Below are 26,921 nucleotides of genomic sequence, written 5' to 3'. Positions count from 1 at the left end.
TGTGTGAGGTTTTATATAAAAATAAATGAAATGCATAACGCAACTGACTTGCCTTTGTTATTTCACGCATTGCATTAATTAATTTTACACGGGAATAATTTATTTACACGCCTACAATGCGACAGGTTCTCTATCTAAAATTTGTATTATTATGCTGTCTTAAGGAATTGTTCTGTTCTGTGTATTGTATTGTATTGACCCCCTACTTTTGACACCCACTGCACGCCCAACCTACCTGGAAAGGGGTCTCTCTTTGAACTGCCTTTCCGAGGTTTCTTCCATTTTCCCTACAAGGTTTTATTGGGAGTTTTCCTTGTCTTCTCAGAGAGTCAAGGCTGGGGGGCTGTCAAAAGGCAGGGCCTGTTAAAGCCCATTGCGGCACTTCCTGTGTGATTTTGGGCTATACAAAAATAAACTGTATTGTATTGTATTGTATTGTATATGCGTCTGTTGCTGCTGTAGCACCTCGAATGTGACGTCACCACAGGCATGAGCGGGCCTTGTTTTTTGAGACAGAATTGCCACGGCCCACTTTTTTCCTAACTGCCTGTATTAAATAGTAATAACATTTCTCTGTTGTCTGTATTAAATAAATATTTTCAAATGATTTCACGGGTGGCACGGTGGCACAGTGGGTAGCGCTGCTGCCTCGCAGTAAGAAGACCGGCGTTCACTTCCCGTGTCCTCACTGCGTGGAGTTGGCATGTTCACCCCGTGTCTGCGTGGGTTTCCTCCCACAGTCCAAAGACATGCAGGTTAGGTGCATTGGCGATCCTAAATTGTCCCTAGTGTGTGCTTGGTGTGTGGATGTGTGTGCCCTGCGGTGGGCTGGCACCCTGCCCGGGGTTTGTTCCCTGCCTTGTGCCCTGTGTTAGCTGGGATTGGCTCCAGCAGACCCCCGTGACCCTGTAGTTAGGATATAGCGGGTTGGATACTGGATGGATGGACATCTGGCAAAAAAAACAAAAAAGAAACAGGCACTGCTCATGGCCTGTCTGATACCATCATGGTGGTGGCAGCATTGTGCTGAGGTGTGCAAAGCTGGTAGAGATTTGGCCAAGGAGACTTCAGGCTACCAAAGGTGATTCTTCAAAGTGCTGAATTAAGGGTCTGTAGGAATGAGAGGGGGCATTTTCTCATTTTTAGTAAACTTTTCTCACACTGTGCTTTTACATTATCATTATGGGTTATCCATCCATCCATTTTCTAACCCGCTGAATCCCAATACAGGGTCACGGGGGTCTGCTGGAGCCAACACAGGGCACAAGGCAGGAACCAATCCTGGGCAGGGTGCCAACCCACCACAGGACACACACCAAGCACACACTAGGGCCAATTTAGAATCGCCAATCCACCTAACCTGCATGTCTTTGGATTGTGGGGGGAAACCGAAGCGCCCGGAGGAAACCCACGCAGACACTGGGAGAACATACAAACTCCACGCAGGGAGGACCCGGGAAGCGAACCCAGGCGGGTCTCCTAACTGCGAGGCAGCAGCGCTACCCACTGTGCCACCGTGCCGCCCCATTATGGGTTATTAAGTGTATATTGACAGAATGAAATGGCGAATATATCCATTTAAAGGGAGACCTAAAGTGTGGGGAAAGTGAAGGGGTCTGAATACTCCCTGAATCCGCCGTATACTAGCATAAACTATAAAATGCAATAATCCATAGGTATTAAATACAACATTAGTCACAATTTGTCTTTTATCCATTTAATACTGTTTTTATTTTTATCCCAGATGCTCCCTGCATGCACTTTTGTTCAGCAAGACCCTTTAATGGGAAAAATTGGATGCACACATCAAAGCAAAACAAATTCAATAAAAATCAACTAATGGTAGTTCTGTTCAGAATGTTACTCGGTAAATGAAACCCCATCTCTTAATGTCATTTTATAGGTTATTCAAAGTTTGCTGCAAGTATTTTTCCTACTTTATTTAAATGCCCTTTTTTACTTTTGAGATTTCCAACTTTCTTTTCCAGTGCTTTCTCCTTTGCTAGTCTTTTCCTGCTGAAAGGCCTGCGCATCTGAAGCATGGAGTAATGACACAGAGCTTCACGCTGCGGGCATGAAGTGCCAACTAGAATGTCCTTTCTCCGCATGAGAGGAAGATGACCCCGAAGCAGTCAAAGTGAATGCTGGTGGTCCATGGATCTGAGCTATGCATTTACAATCTGCGCGTCCTTTAGGCGATCTCGGAAATAACATTTTCTAATATCTGGTACTAAACAAGTCTGTGAACCATAGAGACACCTTTCAGTAGGAGCACTCAATTTTGATGGATTTTTTTTTTATATATATAATTTTATTCCCTCTGGTCAACAAAAAGCAGAGGCTCACATAGTGCTGTTCATTTATTCAGCTTAAAACTAAAATGAAGAAAGCAGGACAAAAGCAGAAGAAAAAAGAAAAATCTATCCATCTGCGACCTTCCAATTATTTTCTGAACCACTCATTCCAGTACAAGGTTTCAGAGTCCGGCATCTTATCCTGGGAGCATCGGGTACAAGACAGGAGCCAAACTTGAATGGATAGCGAGACAATTCACTGTCATCCATTAACTAACACGTCTGTCTTTGAAATGTGAAACTATAGACATGGAAGGGAGGATGAGGGGTGTGCTGGAGACCACTTAGATTTAAAAGATCAAATGAAACATTAATTAAAATAAACCTGAATAAATGAAGCCTAAATTAAAATAAGCCGTCCATCTAAATCTTATTGACACTTTATCACAATCGAGGTCATGGGGTGGCAGGAGCCAAGTGTAAGTTCAAGTTTATTGTCATGTGTGCATAGAACAATGAAATACCAACAAAGACACACAAAACAAAAAAGGCCCCAATAAAGTATGAAAAAGTAAACAGTATAAAAGACACAAAGGAAATACAATATGTACAGGTGCTGGTCATAAAATGAGAATATCATGACAAAGTTGATTTATTTCAGTAATTCCATTCAAAAAGTGAAACTTGTATATTAGATTCATTCATTACACACAGACTGATGTATTTCAAATGTTTATTTCTTTTAATTTTGATGATTATAACTGACAACTAATGAAAGTCCCAAATTCAGTATCTCAGAAAATTCGAATATTGTGAGAAGGTTCAATATTGAAGACACCTGGTGCCACACTCACTCTAATCAGCTAATTAACTCTTAAATGGTCTCTCAGTCAAGTTCTGTAGGCTACACAATCATGGGGAAGACTGCTGACTTGACAGTTGTCCAAAAGATGACCATTGACACCTTGCACAAGGAGGGCAAGACACAAAAGGTCATTGCTAAAGAGGCTGGCTGTTCACAGAGCTCTGTGTCCAAGCACATTAATAGAGAGGCGAAGGGAAGGACAAGATGTGGTAGAAAAAGTGTACAAGCAATAGGGATAACCGCACCCTGGAGAGGATTGTGAAACAAAACTGTGGGGGAGATTCACAAAGAGTGGACTGCAGTTGGAGTCAGTGCTTCAAGAACCACCAAGCACAGACGTATGCAAGACATGGGTTTCAGCTGTCGCATTCCTTGTGTCAAGCCACTCTTGAACAAGAGACAGCGTCAGAAGCGTCTCGCCTGGGCTAAAGACAAAAAGGACTGGACTGCTGCTGAGTGGTCCAAAGTTATGTTCTCTGATGAAAGTAAATTTTGCATTTCCTTTGGAAATCAAGGTCCCAGAGTCTGGAGGAAGAGAGGAGAGGCACAGAATCCACGTTGCTTGAGGTCCAGTGTAAAGTTTCCACAGTCAGTGATGGTTTGGGGTGCCATGTCATCTGCTGGTGTTGGTCCATTGTGTTTTCTGAGGTCCAAGGTCAACGCAGCCGTCTACCAGGAAGTTTTAGAGCACTTCATGCTTCCTGCTGCTGATGAACTTTATGGAGATGCAGATTTCATTTTCCAACAGGACCTGGCACCTGCACAAAGTGCCAAAACTACCAGTACCTGGTTTAAGGACCATGGTATCCCTGTTCTTGATTGGCCAGCAAACTCGCCTGACCTTAACCCCATAGAAAATCTATGGGGTATTGTGAAGAGGAAGATGCAAAATGCCAGACCCAACAATTCAGAAGAGCTGAAGGCCACTATCAGAGCAACATGGGCTCTCATAACACCTGAGCAGTGCCACAGACTGATCGACTCCATGCCACGCCGCATTGCTGCAGTAATCCAGGCCAAAGGAGCCCCAACTAAATATTGAGTGCTGTACCTGCTCATACTTTTCATGTTCATACCTTTCAGTTGGCCAACATTTCTAAAAATCCTTTTTTTGCATTGGTCTTAATTTATATTCTAATTTTCCGAGATACTGAATTTAGTTGTCAGTTATAATCATCAAAATTAAAAGAAATAAACATTTGAAATACATCAGTCTGTGTGTAATGAATGAATCTAATATACAAGTTTCACTTTTTGAATGGAATTACTGAAATAAATCAACTTTGTCATGATATTCTAATTTTATGACCAGCACCTGTATATACTAGCCGATGCCCGCCATAGCATACGGCAGTGTAAGAATAGGAATGGAAAATGGTGAGAAAGGAATTCAGAAATCAAGTAGAAAGAAATATTTCTTGAAAGACGCAGTTGTGTTTTGCTGGAGACGACAGATAATCAGTCGAAAGATCTAACCGTAGAAAAAGCCTTGTACAATAATAGTTTTGTTGCGTGTATCTTGGACTTCCTGGAAATGTCGATGATAATATGATCATTTTGCCTACATGTACGTTGTTTTTTTCAGCCTTTGCTTGCAGTGTGTCTGTTAGTCCTTTGTATTGTTCCACGCGCAGATCTTTTTGATGTAATCTGAAATAGATGAGACGCGTGCCCTCTGTTTTAACATACGCATCTACGACGTACTGTTGGAATAGTTTGCCACTGGAGTGTAAAATACTAAATGTTTTCGTCATTGATAATCTGTATGCATAAAATTGCCATTGAGTAAGCCTGATTCGGTTGGCAGTTCTTTTATCGGGAACATGTTGTAAATCTTTGTGCCAGCTAATGTCTCCGTAAGGGAATAGAAGTGGGCAAACAATAGGATCGCAATTCATATTGAGCGTGGAAATCTGTTTACAGGAGTTGCCTCTGGGATGGATGCAAATGTCCCTTTCGAAAGGAGGTTCGCCATCTTCTCCGATGAAAATCGCTGCAACACCGGTGTGACATGTCGGGGTATTGTATCATCGTAAATCCTGCCCTGGGTTTTCCTTGAAAACCATTCGTACAGATGCTGTTGGATTGGAGTGAACGATTTCATGCATGTGTTTGTATGATTTAGCGAAGGGATTGATGGTTCTGAGCATGGAATCTAGCTGGAGAAATCAATTTTCGCTGCATACAGAGTTTGCTTTATTTTGTAAGAGTACTTCAGTAGCTTGTGCTGTGTCAAAAAACATACAACTGTCCATATCCTGGAGATGTAAAAGTGTTAGCGTATAGTGGGGAGATTTGGTGATAAATTTGCCCGTGTATTTTAAAACATTATGGTCCGTGGCCAGGAGGTTGAGCTATCTGTGGAAGAGGACGAATAGGAATCGAGAAATGCCATGTTGGCTGCGTGTGGACGGGACTGGTTTTGAAGTGAAAGCAGGATGAACCAGAACAGAAATATATATAAGATATATATGTATATATATATATATAGTATACATTTGCTATGGGGTGCCAAACAGAATATATAAAGTCAGCGCTGGAATATATAAAGTCAAAGCTTGAATATATAAAGTCAGCGCTGGAATATATAAAGTCAAAGCTTGAATATATAAAGTCAAAGCTTGAATATATAAAGTCAGCGCTGGAATATATAAAGTCAAAGCTTGAATATATAAAGTCAGCGCTGGAATATATAAAGTCAAAGCTTAAATATATAAAGTCAGCGTCGGAATATATAAAGTTAAACCTTGAATATATAAAGTCAATACCTGAATATATAAAGTCAGTGTCAGTATATATAAAGTCAGCGCTGGAATATCCATCCATTTCCCAACCTGTTGAATCCGACCACAGGGTCACGGGGGTCTGCTGGAGCCAATCCCATCCAACACTGGGCGCAAGGCAGGAAACAATCCTGGGCGGGGCACATGCATCATTTTCAAAACATTAACCGAACAGTGTTTTTTTAATTTATTTTTCTGAATACGTTTTTGTTCACTTAGTTCAGTTTTTTTACTTTACTAAAAATGTGCCTGAGTCGTTTCAATCAATATATTTTGACTTTGACTTTATATAATCAGGTATGACTTTATAAATTCCGACGCTGACTTTATATATTCCAGCGCTGACTTTATATATTCCAGTGATTTTTAGTGACGCAGTATTTAGGTGAATGAAATTAAATCAAATGTGAAAACTGGCTGTGCACAAATGTGGGTCCCCTTGTCACTGTGCTGATTTGAATGCCTGTCACTGCTCAATGCTGATTACTTGGTTGGATGAGCTCGTTAAGCCTTGAACTTCATAGACAGGAGTGTCCAATCACGAGTGGTCAAAGGTATTTAAGGTGGTCAGTTACAAGTTGTGCTTCCTTCCCTTTGACTCTCCTCTGAAGAGTGACAGACAGCATGGGATCCTCAAAGCAACTCTCCAAAGATCTGAAAACAAAGATTGTTGAGTCTCCTGGCTTAGGGCACGGGTGTCAAACTCCAGGCCTGGAGGACCGTTGTGGCTGCAGGTTTTCTTTCTCACCCTTTCCCTAATCCGTGTCCAGTTTTCACTGCTAATTAACTTCTTTTCCCTCTATCTTAATAGCCCAGTTTTTTAAGGATTAAGTCTTCTGAATTGATTCTTTTCTTTATTAAATGACAGTTCTGTTTTTTTTTCTTAAGAACTCCAAATATGTTTTGGTAACCTGAGGGATCGACCTTACTGAGACCTTCATCTTTATTTTCAGATTTTGTTTGTTGGGTACAGGTGAGCTGGTCATGTCCTGCTTGTTTTATGTCTCATTACTGGCCAGCTGCTAATTAAGGAAAAAAACAATTAAGGGGCCTGAGTCAAGCGAATTAAAGCTAAGGCTAAAGAAGTTAATTAGCATCAAAAACTGGTCACTAATTAAGAAGATGGTTAGAGTGAAAACCTGCAGTTACTGCGGCCCTTCAGGACTCGAGTTCGACACCACTGGTTTAGGGGAAGGCTACAAAAGGCCATCTCAGAGGTTTAAACTGTCAGTTTCAACTGTAAGGAATGGAATCAGAAAATGGAAGGCCACAGGCACAGTTGCTGTTAAACTAACCCAGCAGGTCTGGCAGGCCAAGAAAAATACAGGAGCGGCAGGATTTTGAGAATGGATACAGACAACCCATAGATCACCTCCAAAGACCTGCAAGAACATCTCACTGCAGATGGTGTATCTGTACATCGTTCTACAATTCAGTGCAATTTGCACAAAGAACATCTGTATGGCAGGGTGATGAGAAAGAAGCCCTTTCTGCACTCACGCCACTAACAGAGTCGCTTGTTGTATGCCAATGGTCATTTAGACAAGACAGATTCATTTTGGGACCAAGTTGTTTGGACTGATGAGACAAAAATTGAGTTGTTTGGTCATGACAAAGAGCGCTTTACATGGTGAAAGAAGAACACCACTTTCCAAGAAAAACACCTGCTACCTCCTGTCAAATTTGGTGGAGGTCCCATCATACTGTGGGGCTGTGTGGCTAGTTCAGGGACTGGGGCCCTTCTTAAAGTCGAGGGTCGGATGAATTCAACTCAACATCAAGAAATTCTTCAGGATAATGTTCAAGCATTAGTCACAAAGTTGAAGTTATGTAGGGGTTGGATATTCTAATAAGACAATGACCCAAAACACAGTTGGAAATCTACAAAGGCATTCATGCAGAGGGAGAAGTACAATGTTCTGGAATGGCCATCACAGTCCCCTGACTTGAATGTCATCGAAAATCTATGGGATGATTTGAAGCAGGCTGTCCATGCTTGGCAGTCATCAAATTGAACTGAACTGGAGAGATTTTGTATGAAGAATGGTCAGAAATACCAACATCCAGAATCCAGACACTCATCACAGGCTATAGGAGGACAGCGTCTAGATGCTCAAAGGAGCAAAAGGAGTCTCAACTATTGATGTCATATCTCTGTTGAGGTGCCCAAATGTATGCACCTGTCTAATTTTGTTATGATGCATATTGCATATTTTCTGTTAATCCAATAATTTTAATGTCACTGCTGAAACCCTATTGTCTCCATAAGGCATTCCAGATATTAAAAGGAAGTTGCTACTTTGAAAGCTGAGCCAATGAGAAACAAAAATCCAAAGAATTTAGAGGGGTTCCCAAACTTTTCATATGACTATGTATATATATATATATATATTCACACACACACACACACATACACACCTGCACACACACACACACACACATACACACCCGCACACACACGAACACATATATATACAGTATATATGTATATATATATATAGTGGAAAGACAGCACCTGGGCACAGACAGACACCAAATGTCCTGAAAAACACAGACATTTTTATTAAAAACTGCACCACAATGCCTTATTCACCAACACTCTCTTCTCTTTTCTCTCTTGTCTTGCCTCTGCTCTCCTCCTTACGAGCTCCATCTCCTTCCTCCCAACTCCGGCTCGTCAACAGGAGTGAGGTGGCCCCTTTTATTCCACCACAGATGTTCTCCAGGTGCTTCCTGATAGCTTGCTCACGACACTTCCTGGTGTGGCGGAAGTCCCGTATGAGCACTCGGAAGCACTCCGGGTGTTCCTGGACTTAGCTCCAGCAGCACTCCTGGTTGTGACAGAAGTGCTGCATTCCAGGACTCGTTAATCTTCCGGACACCCCATGGCGGTGGCCACGGGCCCCAACAGGGATGATCTTTACAGCTCTGCTTCCGTGGCCCCCTTGCAAACCAGGGAGGCTGCACTCTCATGGTCCTCTCCTGGTCTGTCCCAGGCACAATTTCACCCAACACAATACTGAGTTCAAATGTTTTCTAATCTTTTCCAATCAACTACCAGCCAAAGTACAGAAATATAACCACCGATTCTCTTCCTCCTTCCATCCTGTTGTTAAGTTATCACCCGCTGCCTCCCAACTCCAGACCTGAGAGTTCTTCCGGTGCCAAGACATGGTCTATTGAAGCACTTTTGGGTATCCAGATGGGCACCAAAGCCCAGGAATGCTGCAATGTAGCACATTGGGGGAGAAAATTTTCACATCTCCTCTGGTCCTTCCATAAAACTGACCTTCCAGCCGGGTAAGGATCTCTGCTCACTGCTGGCTAGGGTTGCCAGCCCATGTGTGGCATCCATTACTTTATATATATATTGTCACACACGAGCGAGGAGGAGGAAGCTGAATGGACCAAAAGGAGGTTATTCCACACCAGGCCAGGAGGCAGCGGGGTGCACAAAAATTTTCTCTATTTTCTCTGCAGACCAAACATGGGAAAACCTGCCTGATTTCTCATACAAGACATCACATCTGGCGCCAAGAGTGATGTCACTTCCGGCTCTGCCCGCCAAGAAAGATGTCTCTTCCGGTTCCAGGCAAGAGCGTGACGTCACTTCTGCTTCCGACATAGATGACATCACTTCCTTTGATGGCCTTTAAAGCCGCCATCTTTGACACTACTCATCAGTTCATGTTGAGAACTTGTCCTAAGCACATCTGTGCAATTTCAATTAACCATTTCAGCTAGGTACAATATATGGGTGGCTGCGCCATATCTTTTTGTGTGTCCGAGGGTGACTTCTTTCTCAATACACTATCTCACAAAAGTGAGTACACCCCTCACATTTTTGTAAATATTTTATTCTGTCTTTTCATGGGACAACACTGAAGATATGACACTTTGACACAATGTAAAGTAGTCCGTGTACAGCTTGTATCACAGTGTAAATTTGCTGTCCCCTCAAAATAAGTCAACGCACAGCCATTAATGTCTAAACCGCCGGCAACAAAAGTGAGTACACCCCTAAGTGACAAATGTCCAAATTGTGCCCAAAGTGTCAATATTTTGTGTGACCACCATTATTTTTCAGCACTGGCTTAACTCTCTTGAGCTTCACAGGTTGCCACTGGAATCCTCTTCCACTCCTCCATGACGACATCACAGAGCTGGTGGATGTTAGAGACCTTGCGCTCCTCCACCTTCCGTTTCAGGATGCCCCACAGATGCTTAATTGGGTTTAGGTCTGATGACATGCTTGGCCAGTCCAGCACCTTTACCCTCAGTGGTCGTCTTTGAGGTGTGTTTGGGGTCGATATCATGTTGGAATACTGCCCTGCGGCCCAGTTTCTGCTTCAGTATGTCACAGTACATGTTGGTATTCATGGTTCCTTCAATGAACTGTAGCACCCCTGTGCCAGCAGCACTAATGCAGCCCCAAACCATGAAACTCCCACCACCATGCTTGACTGTAGGCAAGACACACTTATCGTTGTACTCCTCAACTGGTTGCCGCCACACACACTTGACGCCATCTGAACCAAATAAGGTGATCTTGGTCTCATCAGGTTCCAGTAATCCATGTCCTTAGTCTGCTTGTCTTCAGCAAACTGTTTGCGGGCTTTCTTGTGTATCATCTTTAGTAGCGGCTTCCTTCTGGGACGACAGCCATGCAGACCAATTTGATGCAGTGTGTGGCGGGCATACGGTCTGAGCACTGCCAGGCTGACCCCACACCCCTTCAATCTCTGCAGCAATGCTGGCAGCTCTCATAACTTTATTTCCAAAAGACAACCTCTGGATATGGCGTTGAGCATGTGGCACTCAACTTCTTTGGTCAACCGTGGCGAGGGCAGTTCTGAGTGGAACATGTCCTGTTAAAACCTGTCGCTGTATGGTCTTGTATGGGTACAATTTGGACATTTTTCACTTAAGGGTGTACTCACTTTTGTTGCCAGCGATTTAGACATTAATGGCTGGGTGTTGAGTTATTTTGAGGGGACAGCAAATTTACACCGTGATACAAGCTGTACACGGACTACTTTACATTGTGTCAAAGTGTCATATCTTCAGTGTTGTCCCATGAAAAGACAGAATAAAATATTTACAAAAATGTGAGGGGTGTACTCACTTTTGTGAGATACTGTATGTGTAGATATATATATATATGTGTGTGTGTGTGTGTGTGTGTGCATGTATATATATATATATATAGAGAGAGAGAAAGAGAGAGAGAGAGACAGACAGATAGATAGATAGATAGATAGATAGATAGATAGATAGATAGATAGATAGATAGATAGATAGATAGATAGAGCCCTATACAATGATTGATAGATAGATAGATAGATAGATAGATAGATAGATAGATAGATAGATAGATAGATGTGAAAGGCACTATAAAATAGATGGACAGATGCATAGATAGATAGATAGATAGATAGATAGATAGATAGATAGATAGATAGATAGATAGATAGATTCAAAAGTTAAACAGCCTGCTCTTGTCTCTCATATTTTACTCTCGCTCTCTCTCTCTCTAAATATATATATACTCCTATATATATAAACAGTATATATGAACAATATTGAGTATTTACTGCATGCTATGAAGTATATGCTGTGCAGCACCTCTAACTAAATTACCACTCCGCTACTGAAATGCCTGTTTGGTCAATGCTGGACGCTTTCTATGTTCATTTTACAGCCCCAGGTAAGAAGCACTAAGGCGATAATGTGTGCCATTGTCAGAGTGCCAGCTTCACTATGGCAGCAGAAAGCATATCCATAAACAGATCCCACCACACAGCTCAAACTATTGCTGCCTCTCTGTCTGAATCGATGTGCCAGAAATGCACTAGGATTAAGAAGGCATGTCTTTGACTGATATGAAAAACAGCAAGCAATCAGAATAAGTAGATTGCAGTGCCAAGATTTGCAGATTAGAAAGGCTATCTGACAATACATTATTTGGTGCAGATGTTCTGCCAAGAGAGAACATTTTTTAAAGTTATGTAAATGTGGCACAGATACCGAATGTGTGATATATATTGTGGCAAACAGCCGGGGCCCTTACCTATCCGGGATGCCTTGACCATGGAAGGTTTCTGGAGTGTTACCTTCCCTGGGGCGCTAGAGGACAGCCCCCTTGGAGTGCAGTGGTACCATGGGTTTGGAGGATGGCAGCTCAACCTTGTTGGGGCCCCTTTGTTGCAGCCTTCCTTCCACCACACCTGTAAGTCATGTCTGAAATAAATCAAAAAACAAAAACCTGGAGCACTTCTGGCTGTCTTATGAAAGGATGGCAGCAGCTGCTGTTCTGGGGGAAAGAGTCGGGTGGGAGAAGACAAAGCTTGCCAGGAGGAGCGGGGCAAAAGAAAGAGGCCCGAAAAGGTTTTGTGCTATAGTGGTGGGAAACGGGTGAAGACGTTTCCCATGGGGAAAAATAAGAATAAAATCTGTGTCTAGCATCTGACTGTGTCAGGTTGGGGCGGCAGGTGTAATATATATATATATATATGACTGGCATTTTTGAGCCGGTTTAGGCTTTCAAGGCCCATTCGCATTTTGTAACATAATTGTAGCAATGGACTGCCCTCATATTGCAACATGGTCTCCTAGCGAGAATGATGCTGCTTTTAATAAGTGTGATCAGAGACATTTCATTCACACACATGATATCAGTGATGCCAAGATATCTTGGGGCAAAGCAGCGTTAGCAGAGGACTCACTCATGGTGCTGCTCCATGTGATGGCTGGCTTGTTGGTAGGGTAACTGGCTGAACCTTTATCATATGCCCTGTACTATTTATTGTGGCACCAATTATGTCATTCCTTGTGCCAGGATAATTGTGCCTACCCACTTATGCCTTTCCTCAACTGTTAGCTTTAATGCAGTGTAAAGTGCACCACAGGACTTCTCACATGAGGGCAAGATGCAGGTCAGGGTGTTTCGATACCAGCCAATGATGGTCTTACTGCATATATATATGAGGTATGGCAACCTGGTGGGCTTTGGATGCACTAGTGATGGGCATTTCCATTCAAAACGTTTAGAACATCTCAGCTCTTTTCAAATTTAATGAGCTGAATTACAAGGATTGACCTAAATGGTGAAAACGTAAGCAGTAAACTGCCAGAGGTTAAAATTTAAAGTTTAGTTTATCAAAAACGGTTAAAAAGAAAATATCAGAATTCTTTGATCATCTTGATAATTGTACATGGAAAACCTTGATGCATTTTCTGGGAATATCTTACTAATTGTTTATGGAATATCTTAATAATTGTTCATGGTATAATGGATAATACATATAAACGGAACATCTCAATAATTATTCTTGGAATATCTTATTAATTGTTTATGGAATATTTTGATAATTTTGCAAGGCATATCTTGATAACTGATCTTGGAACATTTCACCAATGTTTCATTGTATATCTTGATAATCCTTTATTTAATATTTTGATTTTGAATGTTGAATCTCTTGATTAATTACTCATGGAATAACTTGATGATGATTCTGGAAGCATATTGATAATCATACATGAAGTATCTTGCTAAATGTTCTCTGAACGTCTCACTAATGTTTCATGGAATAGCTCAACAATTCTTTATTCAAAATCCTGGTTCCTGGATGTTGAATCTCTTAATTAATTGTTCATGGCATACCTTGCTAATTATTCATAGATCATCTCAATAATTGTACATGAAATATCGTGATAATTGTTTTGGGAATCTCTTGCTAATTGTTAATAGTGTATTTTCACACATACTTGGATATTGTTCTTTAAACCTCTCACTAATGTTTCATGGAGTATCTCAGAGAAAAGCCAAGCTAACACGGTACAACAACCTAGTACTATGGAGTATCTCAGTAATTCTTCATTTAATATCCTGAATATTAAATGCTGAATCTCTTGATTAATAGTTCAAAGTATACCATTTCCTAATTATTCATGGAACATCTCAATAATTGTACATGAAATATCATGATAATTGATCTGTGTGGTGGATGGCTGGGGACCCTGACCAGCTGGGATGCCTGGAAGGACCAAGAGAGGGACAATACCTCCCCTGGGCCACAAGAGGGTCAGCTGCCCTGATCTGCATTGGGGCCATGAGATCAGAGCTTAGAAGCTCAGCCCTGTTAGGGTCCATGGCCACCAGCAGGGGGCACCCGGATGATTACAGAGCCTTAGACTGCAGCACTTCCACCAACACCAGGAAGTGCTGCCAGAAGATCATAACGGACCACCTGGGCCACATCTGGGACATTATAAAAGGGGCCGCCTCACCTCATTAGAGGAGCTGGAGTCAGGAAGAAGAGGATGGAGCTTGCGAGGGGAGGAGTGGAGGCAGCAAAAGATTTGTGAGAGACAGTAAAGAGAAGAAGGGACTGTGAGCAGTTTGGGGCTGTTTAGTGCATTGTGTGGTGGTGTAAAGACGTAAAGGAAATAAATGTGTGTGTTTTTAGACATCTGAGGTCTGTCTGTCTGTGTTTAAGGGCTGATCTACCACACTTGGAATCTCTTACTAACTGTTAATAGAATATTTTGCCAATTATACCCGGAATATCTTAATATTGTTCTTTGAACCTCTCACTAATGTTTAACGGAATATCTTGTTAGTTCTTCATTTAATATCCTGAATATTGGATGTTGGATCTCTTGATTAATAGTTCAAAGTATACCTTTTCCTAATTATTCATGGAACATCTCAATAATTATTCCTGGAATATCTTGATATTGTTCTTTGTACCTCTCACTAATGTTTCACGGAATATCTCAATAATTCTTCATTTAATATCCTGATTATTGGATCTGGAGTATTCATATTAGATTTTAATAATTTCTCACAGAACATCTGCATAATTGATCAAGGAATATCTTGATCGTTGTTCGCAGGATGTCTTGGTAATTGCTGTTGGAGAGCTTGGTAAATAGTTTGATTCTCTTAAAAAAATTAAAATTGTTCCATTTAATCAAATACCACTAAACAACTGGGTTAATCAGAAATGGAAAGATAAGACTAGGAAGCTGCTATGTTCAGACAAACAGAAAGAGTTCACTAATGACACCAACAAGAAGGGTGGAAGATTTAGGTGCACACGAGGAAAATCCCAATTATTGAAATTTCTGTAATGCCAAGAAAATGCTGACAACATGAGTCACACACATCTGTTGAGAAGATAAGGACTTGGTACTCTTTAACAGCTTATTTACGTCTTTAGTTCTTCAAAGGCTGTTCATTTATTTGCACATTTTATTTAGAGGATTAATGAAGGTGAATGATGTTTTTAGAATTTGAATCTTTACCGGTGGTCCAAGCCCTCTAAGAGTAAGTCCCAGAAAGTTAAAAGACTTCAAACATAAGTATGTGAGGTGTCGTTTTAGGTGATGTCAAGCTCAGTGATTACAAATATGAGGTTATTTTCGAGTTTTGATCCTTTACTAGACCTTTATGGACCCCTATCAGACAGTGAACAATGACAAATTTCTATTACAATTCACAATATTTAGACCTTATGGCCCACCAGACGGGCACACCACTGCCCAAACCTGACACAGACAGGAGTAGGACACAAGTTCAAGGCACACAAGTGTTTATTTTTCTTTTTTTCCCCTCATGAGAAATGTCTTTCCTGTTCCCCATAAGTATAACACAGTGCCAAGGCAAGCACAACTCAAATGTCTCTTCTTTTTCTCTGCCGCCTTCACTCCTCCACTGACAAGCTTTGTCTTCCTCCTCCCAATACTGGTTCCCCGAGTGTAGTGAGGTGGTCTCTTTTATAGAGCGCTACCCCCCAATGGAAGTGCTCCAGGTACTCTCTGATCCTATTCCGGCAGTACTTCCGGGGCATGGAGGGAAGTGCTACAGTCCAGGCGGCCCCCTGGCAGAGCCCAAGGGTCTCAGCAGGGTTGAGCTTCTGAGCTTCAAACCAGTGGTCCTGGTGTAAGCTGGAAGGGGTTTTCCCTCTCGTATTCCAGGCGAGGTATTGCCCTGAATATGTCATCTCCCTCCGGTCCTTCCATCACAGGGGCATCCTGGACCGGGCAAGGGCCCCAGTCGTCCTCCACAATCTTAAACATTTAAACTGAAGTAGACATTTTAGATATTTAACACATTATGTGCATATACCTTATTAAGTAAATTCTTGTTGTAACCACCACTGAGCTCCAAACCATAGACACAGTAATGCCCCACATGACTCCGAATTTAAATAAAAAATATTTATTCAGTCAAAACACCCTTCCAATAATCACCTGCTCAAAGATCAACCAAATTCTCCTTCCTTCCATCCTCCAGCTGTGCTCACGTAGATCGAGTCTGAGTCAGGAGGGCAGCGGGCACCACTCTCTTTTACAGTCAGCCCGAGAACTGCTTCAAGCTTCCTGTCTCAGTCTTCTGAAGCACTTTCAGATTTTATACGAGCCAGTGCAGTCCCCCCACCAGCAAAGACCCCAACAGGGCTGTGTCTTGGGACTCCAACTCCAATCCCACTTTGTGGGTGTCCTAAACTGGTCCAGTATCGAGAGACACAGCCACCTGTTGTGTGAAGGAATGAGCTGCTCCCAGTGGGCTTTGTTCATTATGGCCTCCTGGTCAGGTATGATTCCTTCCTTCATTAGCCAGGATGCCTATCTTTCCTTCCTGGCACCTACATTATATTTCTTACAGGCACCCCTGTATTTAGGGTGGTTTACACTAATTCAGACATTTTTTATTTTTTAATACATTTGCTAATATTCCTACAATGCAGTATTTGGTTTATCATTTTGGGGAGTTGAGTGTGGCTTAATGAGGGAAAGAATGAGTGGGAGCCATTTTAGCATAAGACGGCAGCAAAACAAAATGTATAAAAACTTAAGGGGTCTGAATATTTTCTGAAGGCGACATATGCATCAATGATCCAAATCCATATTGTGCTATTTAATGGGATTACTAAAGTATCTATCTATCTATCTATCTATCTATCTATCTATCTATCTATCTATCTATCTATCTATCTATCTATCTATCTATCTATCTATCTATCTATCTATCTATGTATCTAATTAGTTATTATACAAAGGGCCATGGATTTGCAGATTCTGGGGTCTAGCTTGGTCACACACTAGGTGGGGTTTGCTCCTTTTCCCCATGTCGATGTTCACTTTCTCGTAAAAATAAAATTGACCCCACTACCCTTATGGGCTCGGTAGAGTTGGGCGGGTTAACCAGAATGTCTTCATAATTATTCTTGGAGAACTAGGTAAGAATTTGAGTTCTCTACGCACTGGCCTCGTCTGTATGAGGGTGCCTGGTAATGTGCTTCCATCCCACCTTGTTGGTTCCTCTCTCGTTTTTGATCCAACTTCTAATAATTCTTTATTGGAACACCTGATTTCATACAATTAATTAACTAGCAGAACTGGCATGAGACCTAGCCTTCTGTACCCGCCAGCATAAACTCAGTCTTAGAACCAGTTCAATTTAGAAATGATAGTCGAAGCAATGCACAGATGCTATTAGGTCAAGTCTAGTTGGGGAGCATGTACTATTACAGTGCATTACCGCACCCACCACACGACGAAACAGCTTAGGATCCCGGTTGGCAACCCCTCAGGCAGACACTCGGCCCAGTCCCACCCTCCGGAAATGACTTTCTATCTGCTACAGCCAGGTGTTACTTGGGCATCCCCTTGGCCTTGTCCAGCTACTCGGATCCTAAACCATAAGCTGGATCATGCTTGGGTAATGGTGCCACATGGCCGTAGTGCTGTAACTGACGCTCCCTCACAATGCAGGTAATGTGCCTCATTCAGGACTCCATGAGCAACACAAAGTCAAACCAGCGGTACCCAAGGATTATTCATAGAGACACAGGTCATCTCAGGTCACTGGATAGCGTCCATGTCTCACAACCATATAGCAAGACAAGAAGCACCAGGACTCTAAAGACTTGGACCTTCATCCTTATCGGGAGCTCCACACACCCCTTTCCAGCGACCTCATGACCCCCCATGCTCTCTCAATCCATCTACTGACTTCATGGGAAGAGTCACCAGACACCTAAATGTCACCTCCGAGGTAAGTAAACCTCTCGATGAGGTCGACACTCTCTCCACAGACAGACACACCGCTGATGGCTGTGCCCAAGAGGTCATTAAAGGCCTGTCTCTTTGGTTTTTATCAGGACACTCACAAGCCCAGACCCAAAGACTCCTCACTCAGTCTCTTGAGACCCCCGATCAGAGCCTCCATTGACTTGACTTAACTCACGAAGATCACAGCATCATCAGCAAAGTCAAGATCTGTGAATCTATCTTCACCAAAAGATGCCCAACAGCCGCTGGACCCCACAACCTTGGCCAACACCCAGTCCATATAAGCATTGAACAGAGGAGGAGCAGAACACATAGATGCTATTAAGAGGAAAATAAAGTGTTAGGTTATATTGTAAACACTGTTGAATATGAATCGAGGGACATTACAGTGAGATAATGCACTAATGGAGTATTGTGCACACTTCTGGTCACCACACTACAAAGACAGACATGGCAGCAGTTGAAATTTTGCAAAGGAGAGCAGCCAGCAGCATCATAGGATTTAAGGACATGTCCTACTGTGACAGACTCAGGGAATGAAGTATGTTTAGTCTCGAGCAGAGGAGAATAACAAAGTGTATCATGGGACTTAGGGACCTGTCCTACTGTGACAGACTCCGAATTAAACCTTCTTAGTTTTTCACAGAAGAGACAACATGGGGACCTAATCCAGGCTTTCAATATCCCTAAAGGCATTGGCAAAGTCGATCCAACAGAATTCTTTCCCCTTAAAGGTGAATTACATACTCAAGGACATGAGCGTAAATTAAGGGGGAGTCCACAGGGAGAGCTTGAAAAGGTGAAAATCCGCGAAGTAGAAACCATATGTTTGTATGGTTATTTTTATATATTTTAAGCCCTTATAAACTCTCCCACACTGTTAACATTATTAGAGCCCTCTAGACATGAAATAACATCCTTTAGTCAAAAGTTTAAACTGTGCTCCATGACAAGACAGAGATGACAGTTCTTTCTCACAATTAAAAGAATGCAAACATATCTTTCTCTTCAAAGGAGTGCGCGTCAGGAGCAGAGAATGTCAGAGAGAAAAGCAAACAATCAAAAAATCAATATGTGCTTTTGGGCTTTTAAGTATGCCGAAGCACCACAGTAAAGTGGCATTTTTTAGAGGAGCGTCCGTATCCTCTTTGCAAACAGCCCCTCTGCTCACACCCCCTCCATCAGGCGCAGAGAATGTCAGAGAGAGTGAGAGAGAGAGAGAAAAGCAAGCAATCAAACACCACGCGGGAAGCATATCGTATATCATTGAGGAGTTTTAGTTAATACGTAATACGTGCTCTGATTGGGTAGCTTCTAAGCCATCCGCCAATAGCATCCCTTGTATGAAATCAACTGGGCAAACAAACTGAGGAAGCATGTACCATAAATTAAAAGACCAATTGTCCGCAGAAATCCGTGAACCAGCGAAAAATCTGTGATATATATTTAGATATGCTTACATTTAAAATCTGCGATGGAGTGAAGCCGTGAAAGTCGAAATGCGATATAACGAGGGATCACAGTATTGCATCTGACGCTTCAAATGGGATAGTTTTATGTATTAAGATTCTCACGCCCCTGATTTTCTTTGCATAGAATATGGCCAGACCACACTCTCTGCAACCGAAACTACCCCTTGCTTAATAATCGAGTCTCCTGTAAAAATACTATCTTGATGTTTAGGGGGATAATACTTTCTTTCTCATTAATTCATGATTGAGACCCTTCACATTCCAGCTCACAAAGGTCACTATTTGGTTATGGAAACATTTCTTCTGAACTTGTTATTGACATCTTGTAGTCTTTGGTTAAGGTAGTACGGCGGTTCTCAACCTGTGGGACGCGCACCCCTTGGGGTGGCATGAAGTAACAAAAAAGGGGGCGTGAAGATGTGAAAAAAGAATCGAAAATATAAAAAATACATCTATTGAAACCAAAACAAATTAACTTGAACTACATTCTGATACTAGAAAAATAAATATACAGGTAGATAAATGTCGATAAAAGTTAAGTAGGTGTAATAAAGCTTGTAGCGGTGTATCGGCAGCAAAAAATATAGGAATACTTTTTATTAGGGTTTCAAAACAACGTTAGAGGGCGCGACTAAAACTGTTATGAAAACTCAGGTCGCAAATACTGAAAGGTTGAGAACCGCTGAGGTAGTACATTGTACCTGTATGATAACTTTGACAGAGATTTGATATTACTCCCAAGTGATACAACTATGAAGTGTATAATTATGTTGTCACTAATGGTAAGTGGGTTATCGTTTGTTAAATTTCTTCTGTTCTTGAGGAGCTCCAAGGCTGGATTGGAATGAATTGGAATTCAGTGGCAGTGGGGTAGGCGGGGCTAAGCACTTGAGTGACGGCAAGCTGGGCAGGGCATGATGCAAGAGTGGCAGCCGATTGGTTGTGGCCTGATACATCAATGAAGTACCAAGTCATGTAGCTGGAGCAGAAACCTTGACCATCTTGGGGACATATTGGGGACACCTTAGCTATTAACTAAACAAACCAGTGACAAATGGGCTGAATGGGCTCTTCTTTTTATAAAATGTTCTTAAGTCCACAAACTCTTGGCCATATAGGGGTTCTGATGCTGCCATAACAGCTTCTAGGACTCCAATAACCCTGAACCAGTTTGTGAATATTAATTACTTTACAAGGGTCTGAAATAATGAATCATTTGGAAAATGGCACTGCGGTTATTTACTGACAATACCAACTGAATGAAGAAGCCCTGCGCTTGCCCTGGAGGTCGGGTTACAGCTCCACCACTCTGTCTCCTCAATTACACAAATGTTCCCCGTTTTCTTATCTCCATAAAATAATTACCACTGTAAAAAGGATGAAGAGCAACAATACAATAAAATTAAATCAGCTTGCAGCTTTTCCGATAAAAAACAAGGTAACATGGGATTGAATTTTAGAATTATTACTGCAGATAAAAGCAGTTCAAGCTCAAAATAAAATGTAGGCAGAGCTGTATCTCTCATTGCTTAGCTTAAAAATGAAAGTTCTATATTAAATGTCACTCAATAGACAGAATTACTGTTTTTTAATATAATATGTCTAGACTTTAACAAACAAATTGATATGCTGCTACGCATAAAAAAAAAAAAAAATCCTTCAAAGGAAAAGGTTCAGAGCTCCGGGGTCTCTACAAGTGCAGAGCACACAATGAAACAGGAAAGGCCTCCTTTTGTGAAACGTCCAGTAGATGGGGATATCGACTTTCTGCTTTACAATTACATGAGTGCGATACTTGAATATGCACGTAACGAGCTTGGGGGCTTTACACTGTGAGGGGGGAGAAATCCAGCAGTCTGCCTAAAATACGGGAGAGTCGGCTCAGAGATTATGTCAGGTATAGAGAGGACACCATCATAAACAAATTAAAAAGACCCCCAAAAAAGTGAATTAAATGAATGGGAGCAAAGGAACCTCTGTGGAAGGAAAGAAGATAATCAAACCCAACCCAAATAATAAAATATAAGATAGATAGATAGATAGATAGATAGATAGATAGATAGATAGATAGATAGATAGATAGATAGATGTGAAAGGCACTATATACTAATAGATAGATAGATAGATAGATAGATAGATAGATAGATAGATAGATAGATAGATAGATAGATAGATAGATGTGAAAGGCACTGTATAATAGATAGATAGATAGATAGATGTGAAAGGCACTATATACTAATAGATAGATAGATAGATAGATAGATAGATAGATAGATAGATAGATAGATATGAAAGGCACTATATAATAGATAGATAGATAGATGGTTTGATTTTTCTGCTTCAGTATAATAATGTATAGAAATCTGATCAACCAGCACTTGTCATCCTTTATTCTTTGATCTGTGAACATCTGTCTAACATTCCCCAACGTGACAGGAATGCTGCAAGTGAAAGACTTCTGTACAAGTTCGATGAAGGGGATTGCAGTATCCTGACCTGGCTGAAAGCACACAAGTAATTACAAGAGAGTGTTTGTGAATATCCTACAATAAATGAATTATTCATTACAGTCTAAAGTGGCTCCTGGGATTACTGTATAAATGGCAGAATTGGCCGCTATGACTTGCTGTCACCGCGGCGTCTTTAATTAAGAGAGCTCACAGTATGTTGGGAAACCCATCTTGACCAAGTAATGGTATGGAGGTAAACAGCAGCATTATTTCATTCCTGTCACTTGTAAGAGAAAGAAAGAAGGAACAGTATGAGACCGAATAAAAAAATGCTGGTTACAAAGACTTTATGTGGCTACATTGTCAGAAAAACACAGTCTTCCCATTTTCTCTACATTGAAAAATGCATGGTTGAGGTTAAAATACTTGAACCATCCAGGTTAAGTGTACATCTGTTCTCTTATACATGCACAATAGCTTGATCATTTTTAAATGTAATTTTTGCAATAGATGTAATAATTCATGTCATCGCTCAGCACAATCAGCAGTGTTCAATGAGCAATTACAGTGCATACATGGAAAAACTTTTTCTCTTTAAAAACACTGTAACATGTCATTTAATACTGGAAATTTTGCTTCTATGATTAAATTAATAGCCATTTAATATGGAATTGTATTGAAAATACTGAAAAGAAAAGTTGTTAAAAATGTACTACTGTTCTTGTGTTAAACATTTCAAACATTTTAAGTGAAGATCTACAAGGCAGGTTTAGTTAATATTTGAAGAGCAGAAAGAAAAAGTCATCGTGCATGCAATGTTAGACAGACAGACAGACAGACGGATAGATAGATAGATAGATAGATAGATAGATAGATAGATAGATAGATAGATAGATGTGAAAGGCGCTATATAATAGATAGATAGATAGATAGATAGATAGATAGATAGATAGATAGATAGATAGATAGATAGATAGATGTGAAAGGCACTATATAATAGATAGATAGATAGATAGATAGATAGATAGATAGATAGATAGAGTGAATTCATCATGTATACATAAACCGATGAACAGAAAGAAGAAAATAAGTCTATAATCCTGTATTCTGTATAAATATAAATACAAATATATGAAATGTTTTATCGTTATTGTTACTATTAACTACTGTTTCAGAGAAGAAAACACGTTGACTGCATTTCTATTTTTAACCATTTTACATTTGATTACTTGAAGTATGATCAGCTCAATGCCTTCACAAAGACCTATTTGAAATTTCAAAAACCAATCTTCTCTGGATTATGCATTAGCCCAAAACAATATCTGCAGGAAATCAATCATTATAAAACAGCTTAGCTCTTAACAGTAGAGCGAAAACGCATCACAAAGGACCTAAAATGCAAAGTATTTACACGGGATGTGTGAATTCGTTCAGAGCGCTCGCACTCTCATCATTTTATATTTTTATGCCAGCATTTAAATTGCTACAGGAATGGAAACGTCGTTTTAGAAATAACAAAAACAATTATGAATGTATGTTAAATTTTAGGATTAGCAACATTTGGAAAATGTGTACACATAACCGCACGTACACACAGACGCACTTACACACACATATACATGTATTAACAGCAAACCATCTTAATAAATGAATGCGGGCACCAATTTATTCATATAGAAACATTGGAAATTATATCTTAAACTTTGCAACTTGAATAACTCGAGCTCCTTCTTTCTTTCTTTTATTTAATTTAACTTTATTTTTTATCTGTAAGTTATGAATATGGACCAACGTGCCCGTTTCTGAGCCACCTTCACGCTGCTGTCCGCGGTGCTAAAGACGCTGACGCCCGCGTTGAAGTTTTTCCGAACTTTCAACATCAGCGCTCTCCAGCTCTTAATAATATCGTCACCACCTTGTCACTTAGAAGTACATAAATGAATTTTATACAAACCTGTCCTTACCTCAGTCTTTCTTAAGAACTCGCGCTTAACGATGCTAACGACGGGGATCTGAAGAACTGTTGATATAAAGTCCAGCTCCAGAAACTCGCTCTTGCTCTGCGGGAAAGCCAGTATGGCTGAAACCCCTTGCACAATAACGGTATGACAGACGCTTTCCAGAAAGGACACGGGATCTGTGCATACTGATGAAGGAGCGGAAGAAAAAGAAAAGGCAGGCAACTCCCCGAGCCCCGCTTCCACTGACATTACAATCTCCAGCGACAAGTTGTAAGGTAATAAACCCTCCATTCTGTTGAGATGATCAACGGCAACTAGAAGGGACTCTCTGGGTGAGAAGCCATGCGATTCGTTTTCTAAAACGTTATTCCCGATTTGATTTTTAATCCCAATATGATTTTTGTCCTGATGGTTTTCACTCCTAGCGCGTAAGAGTACGGGTCCATTTTCACTTTTAGAGCTAATTTGAAACTCCTGTGGATGTCCTTCATCTTCTTCTTCTTCTTGGGGTCTGCCAGTTTCGGAGTCGCTAGCACCCACCATGCTGTTTATGTTAAAAACCCGGGGCTGAAGGTGTACTGCTCCTACTCTTACAGTGTGCCCAATCCTCTTTAAAATTTGGCAAGGCTGTGGATGAGGCAGAGATCCAGGAATGCATACTAGCACCAAAGTGCAAGGAAAAATCAGCAGCAGCAGGCAGACCCTGCTTAACACTCCCCAAAAGCATAATCCTCTCATTACTGCAAACAAGGTATTCCGAGCCACTTGAAACACGTACGATTCCTCGAGCAACGGCGCTACTTGTGATCCCTTGGATGAAACGATGTATTCCTTTCCCGATCAGGAAAAGTTGCGCGCTTTTCTCCCTTCAGCCACATCAGCGATAGCAAGAGAGAGAGAGAGAAAAAAAAAAACAATATATATATATGCGAAATTAATCACCTCAAATTAAAATCAAACCACCTTTCCCGAATAAGACTGACAAGCAGCCTTTTCAAACAACGAGACGTGTTCTCCGAAGGCTTCATTTTCCCAAATCAAGCGCACAACGCAGAAGCAGCTGTGATCATATCGACCTAACAAGAATAAAGTTCTAATTCTTCTTCATACGCATGCTGGCACAAGCTGGAATGAGAGCAAAAAAAAAAAAAAAAGCCGTCAAATCCCCCCCACTTCATTTTCTCCTTGTTTATGCGGACACCAAAGCAAACCCGCTGTTGAAACACACATGTCACGACATTTCCACACTGGTGCTGTATTCCTTCTTTTTTATTTTCTTGAATTACAAGCTGGTGTTTCTACAAATAAAATAACATCTCGTTTTCGTTTTAACAGTAGGAAACTTCTCATGGTCGCTTGGTTGCGCTCAACTCCCACAGAGAACCGCAACCAGAGAAAATTCCTGTTACAGGACTGCAGCCGAACCCCCATAAAATGAACGACGGGATTTGTAGTTAAAAGAGCGAGCGCGCAAGCGAGCTAAGGTGCGCGCATACACACACACGCGCGCGCTCACACACGACTACACAAACTCACACGCGCACAATTCGCAGTATGCTGACATCCTGATCAGACCTCGTCCTCCTCCTCCTCTTTTACTTTGAAGAGCAGTTAAAGTCGCAGACCATTATGATTACAGGGAAAGCACCGAACTAGGGAGGACATTAATAAGAGAATTAAAGGGAAGCAACGCGCACAGAATACAAAAGGAAAAAAATACGTCACTTTAAACGCAAGGGGCTTTCAGGGTTAGGGGATTTTCAGGTTACATCTTCAAAAGTGCACTGTGAAGCTTTACCAACATTAATTAGGATCTGCAGCGAGTTCACTCCACTTTTTATGATTTTTTTATTTTCAAAAAGCAGAATATTAGAATGTTATACTCAAACAAATAATAACATAGATGGACAGAACTTTATTCGTCCCCATTGAATAAAAACATAAATACATACATAAAAACATACTGTAACGGAAGGCTGGAACCTTTACGTAGCCAAGATGCCTGGAGAAGGTAAGTCACGGGAGAGAAACAATATCCCCCCAGAGACACGAGAGGGCAGCCGCCCTGGTTGGTGTCAGGGCCCCGGGAACAGAGCTTGGAAACTCAACCCTGTGGGGGTCCATGGCCACCGCCAGGGGGTGCCTGGGCATTTTTTAAACCTTGGACTACAGCACTTCCACCACACCAGGAAGTGCTGCTGGAAGGGAATCTGGGCACTCCGCATGCCCATACAGAACTTCCACCACACCAGCAAGTGCTGCAAGAAAATAGTTGGGGTGCACCTGGAGCACATCTGGGTGCAACATATACACTATCTATCTATCTATCTATCTATCTATCTATCTATCTATCTATCTATCTATCTATCTATCTATCTATCTATCTATCTATCTATCTATTAATTATATAGTGCCTTTCATGTCTAATATAGTCTTACTTATCCATCTATCTATCTGTCTATATATACATAGACATGTATATATATATATATATATATATATATATATATATATATATATATATATATATATATATATATATATAGTGGCGGATGGCTGGGGATCATATATAGTCAGGACACCTGGAGGATGGAAGGACCGGGAGAGGAGCAATACTTCCCCAGGGAGATGAGAGGGCAGCCGCCCTGGTTGGCATCAGGGCCACAGGAACAGAGCTTGGAAACTTAACCCTGTGGGGCTCATAGCCACTGCCAGGGGGGCCCCTGGACATTTTTTAAACCCTGGACTGGAGCACTTCCTCCACATCAGAAAGTGCTGCCGGAAGAGAATCTGGGCACTCCGTGTGCCCATGTAGCACTTCCACCACACCAATATAGCTTAAAGTGCTTTATAAGATATCAAGGAGAAAGTTACAAGAAAAGAAAAACAATTAAGATTAGGGAATACTATTAAAAAAAAAAGGAATAATAAAGGAGCCCTCACATTTCACGACACATTTCTGCTGAAAGATTCGTTGGCTGAAAGTCCTCAGTGTTGTTGTGTCAGAGAGAGGAT

The 26,921-nt window shown here is 41.2% G+C and overlaps 1 protein-coding gene across 1 annotated transcript in view; it reads right to left on the bottom strand.

Annotated features, from left to right (window-relative positions):
- The window catches only part of grin3a (glutamate receptor, ionotropic, N-methyl-D-aspartate 3A), a 96,765-nt gene extending 71,789 nt beyond the window's left edge, over nt 1-24,976 (bottom strand). The window contains exon 1 of the mRNA XM_039759721.1: nt 23,910-24,976. Coding sequence (XP_039615655.1) covers nt 23,910-24,644 — 735 coding nt within the window. The 5' untranslated portion in view covers nt 24,645-24,976. The remainder of the gene's footprint in view (nt 1-23,909) is intronic.
- Between the last annotated feature and the right edge of the window lie 1,945 nt (nt 24,977-26,921).

Source organism: Polypterus senegalus, chromosome 7, assembly GCF_016835505.1.
Source record: "Polypterus senegalus isolate Bchr_013 chromosome 7, ASM1683550v1, whole genome shotgun sequence".
Lineage (NCBI taxonomy): Eukaryota > Metazoa > Chordata > Cladistia > Polypteriformes > Polypteridae > Polypterus > Polypterus senegalus.
Note: the sequence above shows the minus strand (reverse complement) of the source record. Positions and strands in the feature narration are given on the sequence as shown.